We start from the raw sequence: 7111 nt of genomic DNA on the forward strand, positions 1-7111 counted from the left end.
CTCAGCTTATAATGGACGTTTCCACGGTCCAGTGACGTATGTGTATACAGTTGTAGAAATATATTCCCTACCCACTTGTGATCATCGTGCAGCAAACAGTTACCATAAAAAGTTTAATTTAGTACTTTTATATCTTCCTATAAGTTTTCGACATAATTGCGTTATGAACGACTGTAAAAGATATTTATTATCTGTATGAAACCAAATTGTTTACGCCATAACTGTACAAACAACAATCTTTCGAATTTTAAAATAGATTTTCGACTATTCTGAGAGTTTGCACTTACTAACACTAAACACCTAAACAAACCTATCTTTACGTAAAACAGAAACCCTTCAGTGAATATTTCCCAGTAAACAGATAAAAAATAATAACCCTAATCAATAGTCAACAGAATAGACAAGAAGATTGTTACGTAGTTGATTAAGTACAAGGAGCACCTCGACCCTACGACCCAACCATACTTCCTATTATCAAGTCTAGCTTAGTATTTATAGACAAACACTAGATGCGGCACACTTAAGTGGATCTAATGAATGGTCTCTCGTAGACCACCTACCGCCTAGACCGGTCGGTTGACCTGTAATTTACTGCCGGAGAAAGCTCAAATTGCCGAGCACTTCATTCTATGTAGGTCGACTTCCCGGCTTCAATTTGTTAACACTTGTGATAAAGATGGAAATATATGCCAATAAAATATGGTAGCTGGCATGCCGGCTAGTAACACGATGTATATGCAAACCAGTAAAAATCTATGAGATCGTATTAGACAACCTGTCAGTTGTCAAATGTGTAGTACATGCCAGGTACTCGATACACGAGGATATGTTCATTAAATTACTAAAATTACTGGTAAATTTAATATCGATTAGATATTGCCGATGATAATCGAAGAACCATCGAATCAGGACACACGTGGGGTTTGGTTTGTTTAGCAAATTGTACAAAGATAACTACGTGGGTGGTTTGCCGGTTTGTATTGAGCACAGTAACCTTTAGAAAGTTCTTAAATGTCGAGATGTTTCCCGACACAGAGTATTATAGTTATTGTTGTTTATGAATATACTTTAAAACTTATGATTCGCCAATTTTTATTAATGAAATTGATTTAAAAAGATATTTTTTACAGAAGTTCGGTCTGTCTAATCGCAATTACTTTCATAACAAAATAAGAAGAAAGTATTCTTTATAGTTTTCTATAAATTGGTTGAACTTTTAAAAGTATTTTGACAAAAAACGCGATAAGCTAAGAAATGTTATGACAAATAAATAGTTTTAATATTACAAAAAAGTTAACCGTTCCCTCTGTTATTTAATTAGTCTGTGCGTTTGAGACATTTGCAAACAATAGCGATGTGCACGTGCAGGACGCGTCTTGCAAAAACTGGTCTGCTCTGTGTTAGCCGGGATTTTGTACACAACGCAGACATCCTTTCCCTTTCGACATCGCTGAAATATACCGTTATTTCTGTTAATATTTCGATAATATACAGTAAACTTTTATTATTAAATAACATTTATAGGTTATGTTTAATGTACACATGTCTATGAAGAAAATCAAAGATGTGAAGCTATCCTGCATTAAGCCTGCGTTTTGGTTACATACAATATTTGAATCAATCCTCTCCTGTCGTCATTATGTTTTTTCCGTCCCAGTTCTTCTAGAATATTCGACATTTAGTACTAAGAGTAATGATTAACATTGCATGTGAACATGCTACAAATAAATAAATAAGTTAAACAGATAACTGTTATTGCTATTAAATTTAATTAACTATTGCTTAGATAGAATATTGTTTACTTTAGTACAATGTAATTAAATCGAATCTCGTTAATAATGGAAACAAATTAATGCTATATATATAGATAACGCTATGTACTACAGTAGAAACATGTTATCTGAAGCCCTGAATTTACTCTATATCGTAAAATCGAAGTTTTATCTCTCTCAACTCCTAATTCATTACCCCCTTTATTTCATTCAACGAAACCAAGGCTAGTATAACACGTGCACATAGTTTAAAATCCGTTCATCTCAGTGTGACCTAGAGACGTCACCGCTTAGAAAAAAGGCGCTTTGATTCATGCGACCAAAGTAAACTGGTATAACATGATGCAAAATTAATGTCGGCTCGCATCAAACTCTGGGCATCACAATTTTAGGTATTAGTGGAACGTAAGAGGATGTAGATTTTACGGTGCAGGGTAATATTGTACGGGTACTAGCTTATATAGATTTATTTAAATTCAAAGATGGCAACCAATCCTTACCGTCAGCGTGAGTTATAATAGTCGACTTTAGCTTCGAGCAGCCAGAAAACATGTAATAGTTTGCGCTCTTTGCTTGCCTTGCTCGCTTGAATCTTCCACCAATAGTGAAAGCATTTGCATAGATGTTTTCAGCGAATGACAAGCATCAATAAAGTTTGCATCTTGATGTAGGTTGTGGGCCGAGCGCCCCGTGTGCCTAAGCTATACAAACCAGACCACTCGGCTTCCGTTAGCTTTGATGTATTTGTTTATTGCTATTTTACGGCATCGTAATAAAGTAGCGGTTTAAACAACAATAAAGACATACTAAAGCTAGAAATGTTTTTATAATTAACCTCAGTATTGTTCCTGTCAAATAGCACGTTTCTATTCCAAGAGTTAAGTTGAGATTATTTTGTTTTCTCTAACTTTAAACCGGAAATCCTTGTTTTAACTTGTCTATATTTTAGTAATGTTTATAGTAAAGGGTTTGTTTGGATTTGAATTGCTTACATATTAGTGCTTCTGATCATATTTCACATTTTTTCAACAATTATCAAACAAATAAAATCATTTACGGTGGTTGAAAGTGTTTTAAAAGCAATTTGTGGTATAACGATCAATTATATTGCATAGCGGTGTTTTGTTAAAGTTCTGCCAGCGCGATATGCAAATATCAACTGTATTTCAATCTTTTAAGCTATAATTTTAAATAACAAATATTTTTTAAACATCATTGTAAAAAGTTAACAAATCAATAGAATTTAACAAGCTTGTTTGCTTTCTACATTTATGTGTGAAAATTCTTCGCGATAGCGAAAGATTTTATCACGCAGTTTAAATATTAATTACGTAATTTTCATCTCGTTTATCCATAAATTAAATATTTGTAGAATGTCCGGAGTATATGACATCTTATGGTCACCCTAGTCGGTTCTAGATATCAGATAATTATCGAAGCACACTTACGCAGTTTCCCTGTATTAAGTTATGAGAGCATCGGCTTTTGCATTAATACTGTATCACACGAGGGCAGTACAATAAGCAGTAGGACAAAACAGTAGAATATTTGAACGAACAGCGACTAACCAATAGTGTGCTTGCAGTACTGACTTCTTATACTATTCTGTCATCCTGTGCTTCCCTAGTGGGAAACTCGTATAACAGATGTTTTCAATTTAACGGTGAGTGTGGATTGTTTGACTTCCATGGAATTCAACCGCGAATGAATTGCGCCAATGTAAATCTATTACACGGTACAGATAACCTGGGAATGACTTTAAGATTAAAATCTACTTACTCTACTTAGAATAAAATAGATTAACTTTCTCATACGACATCTATACTAAAGGTATCTCTGATTCTACTTAAGGACTTTAATTGTAAGTAAGAGTCGCATGGTCACGTCTTATTTTTTTGTGTGGTTTATGGTAAAATGAAATAAATAACTTTCCGTTGGAAACGCCTAGATAACAGAGTAGATATTACTTACTCAGGACTAGGGATTTCAGTTAAGATTATATTTCTTCTTATCTATTTTCTTTCCATATTCCAGATGCAGACAATCCTGCACCACAACGGCAGCGGTTCAGCGGCGTACACCAGCACGCTGAAGCGACGTGAAGTGCACCGCGCTATCACGCTGCATCCTGTCAAAGATCATCGACAAATGTACAGACTGCACACTTATTTCAAGGTACATATTGCAAACAGCTGCAGATTACGAACGAAAAACTTTTTGACACTGTCATAGAAAATTATAATCTGTTGCTATAATTTCCGTTTCTGATTGTTGCTGTCTCAAGATGTCTTGTATCTCACTTTCCGCCTTTAAGTGGGTTTAAAATAGTTCCTAATAGAAATCCAGACCAGTCAATTTGTCGCATTATTAACAAAGATCATGAAATTTTATACATCGCGGCAATTTCAAAATATAATTCGAAATTCAAAATTATGTAAAACCTACATGGATCTAGAAAATTGCTTAAAAAGAGGACGCAAAGAGTTTTAATTTAGCAACGATTATGACTTATGACCACTGGGAAAAATACCTTATCATACTCTAACTAATATTATAAATGCGAAAGTTTGGATGGATGGGTGAATGTTTGTTACAGTTTGTAGAATAAACTGCTGAACCGATCTCGATCTTCTCGAGAAGATATAGGTTACTTTTTTAAAATTCCACGAGGACGGAGTCGCGGGCGAAAGCAAGTCAGTCTATAAAGAAAAGCATTACAGTTTTACCTTATTAAAACATAGCCAACAAAATTACTCATTAGTTCCCCAAACCATGGTTTATTTGTTGTACACAAACATTTGTTGTTTGCACTTGTTCCCGTCACGTGGCGGTGTTTGTTCGAGAAACATAACGCATTAATTATTTACATTTAATAGTTTATTTAAAAGATGTACATAAAAAGGCATTGATGTTAATAATCCCAATTAAATAAGACCAAAGAAAAACTTAACAAAATACGTATTGTGTGAAAGAGGATATGCTTAAGGGAGTGGATATGACGGCTGATAGAGATGTATTGAAGGGTAGCACATAGCTTGCTTCACGAGAACTGAAGACGAATTACTTATCTCGTCTTGTTCTATAAAACTTTAGTAAAACCTGTACGTCTAATACATTAGCTTCTCAGTTTCTTAGAAGGGCCACTTGTTTTACGTTCGAAACGAGTTTTCAGGCGGCCAGTGACCCTGGCGAAACAATGCTGCACTCGGTGTCACACATTGCTAAATTAATCTTAAGTTTCTACTGCTGAAACACATGTTGGAAAACACATTATCATTTGTCGTCTCACTCTGCCTCTTAAAAGAATGAGAGATGACAATGTTTTTGTACAAGTTTTAAGTCAGTCGAAACGGCTGAACTAACTTAAATATGATAATTGGAATAATCTCTCTATCGTATTTACGTAGGGCCGAAAAGTTACGAGGTTTAGGCTAAACGCCATCTGTATTCGGCCACCTCAAGCCCGGTGAATATGTAAATGCCTCTTTAAGGCAATCAGTGTCCATTCAGTCACAAAAAAAGGCCGAAAAGAGTCGTTATCTGTTTCTTAATGCAGTGTCATTAATTTATCCGCCTTAGTGAATGTTTAGGGTGATATACCAACGCTTAGGGTTTACCTTATTGTATTGACTTTGAATGCGGCAGTTTCTTAAATGAACATTTACTTGTTTATTAGTAGGACGTGGTTAGTGTAGTCGTTACTGTAGAGAAAGTGAAAGGTCGAGAGGTCAGACGCTACCGCATATTCCTTGCTTCTTTCTACAATACTCGTTGGCCTTGCCGCGAAAAGGTTAACGGGAGGATTTCTTAATTTAAATTTAAAATTAGTTATTAGCATCAAATTACCAGAACGAAAGATATTTTTTATATGAAAAGAAAATGTTAAACAAAACTGATGTAAATTTTAATTATTTTGAAATCCTTTCTCAGACTTTGAATAGTCATCTTCATTTACTAAATATATTATTATTTAGAGTGAATCTTCAATAAGTAGAAAGCACATTTTCATCTTTGTTAAAATGTTTTCGACAATATGCAGCCAACATTACTTTCATGTTTTTATAACCTGTTCTAAAAATTCAAAGCGTAAAAGCTAACTGGCAGCACACAAAAAGCCGTTTATAAAAACAAAACCAAGTAATGGCATAATAACACAGTCGTGTATGGCGGCCTACACAAGGCCCTTTCAAACACCGCTAACAAAACGAGCCGTTGAATTACACAATCTGGTTGTATGCTGTCGCGGCGCCTGTTATTTCTGAAAGGTCGCAAACGAGCAAATAACTAACTGTCTATAGATACATTAAATTTAAATAAACTAGAGATTAGCTTTTATTTACAAAATAGAAAATAACTAACGAGAATACAGAAAGAATAGCAACTTGGGATAGGATTTAAATGCGAAAACATAAAAATTAAACCTCTATGTTTGTACCCTTTGATTTGTTATTCGTTGGCACAATGTTCGTATCTGTGAAGCTTCACAGAACAAACATAATCAACTATTCAATTTTATTAACTTTGCACAAAAGAGTTAAACAACTTGCCAATGTTGGTATTTCCGTTATATGACGTCGGTTCAAGAGGAAAATAAATAGATTGATGAATGATACTACGTACACTGCCATCTATTGATATTCTAATTGCACTAATTTCATTTTTAAAATTATTAGATTTGAATATTCTTTTTTATGATTGGCCAGACGTAATTCTTAATTTAAAAATTGAAAATAATCATTTAAGTTTTAATGTCTTGTTAGGAAAAGGTTTTAATGTAATTAGGTGAGATAATGACTTTTATTTTTGGTCTGCATAAACCGGATCGCGGCTGGAGTAGCGCGTCGTATACCGTTCTGTAGACTGGTACGGACATCGACACAAACTATTTGCATATTATGTTCGGGAGAGGTGCAATGAACGAATTAGTTTAGACTCGCGCTAGTTTAGCGCTAACATAGATATGTAGGGTGACCACGATTTTATATTTCGTTGATAATTTTTTTATCTAAATTTTAACTCTAAGTGGTTACATGATCTTTACCGCTTGTTTTCCAGAACCTTCGTGTCCAGGAGTTGAAAGAGCGTTCGTTGGACCTGCATAGGGACATCGCCGCGTCCGTGCAAGAGCTGGGTGTGGAAGTCGACAAGGTAGAGAACTATGTGCTGCCGGGCGGGGAGCCTCTCTTCCCGCATAAGATGGGAGAGGACGGGTATTTAGGAAACAATAGGATATTAGGTAAGGTATACTACGTCCTTATTAGTTATGTTTGTCATTAAGCAATTTATAAAATCCTTTTTGTGGGAGTAACACAAATGTTTTTTTTTTCAAGCGTGAAGAC

The 7111-nt window shown here is 34.8% G+C and overlaps 1 protein-coding gene across 1 annotated transcript in view; it reads left to right on the top strand.

Annotated features, from left to right (window-relative positions):
* Nucleotides 1-3806: 3806 nt before the first annotated feature.
* LOC106104968 (chondroitin sulfate synthase 1) overlaps nt 3807-7111 on the top strand; it is a 7884-nt gene continuing 4579 nt past the window's right edge. The window contains exons 1-2 of the mRNA XM_013285162.1: nt 3807-3947; nt 6828-7008. Coding sequence (XP_013140616.1) covers nt 3807-3947; nt 6828-7008 — 322 coding nt within the window. The remainder of the gene's footprint in view (nt 3948-6827; nt 7009-7111) is intronic.

Source organism: Papilio polytes, unplaced genomic scaffold (genome assembly GCF_000836215.1).
Source record: "Papilio polytes unplaced genomic scaffold, Ppol_1.0 DF823288.1, whole genome shotgun sequence".
Lineage (NCBI taxonomy): Eukaryota > Metazoa > Arthropoda > Insecta > Lepidoptera > Papilionidae > Papilio > Papilio polytes.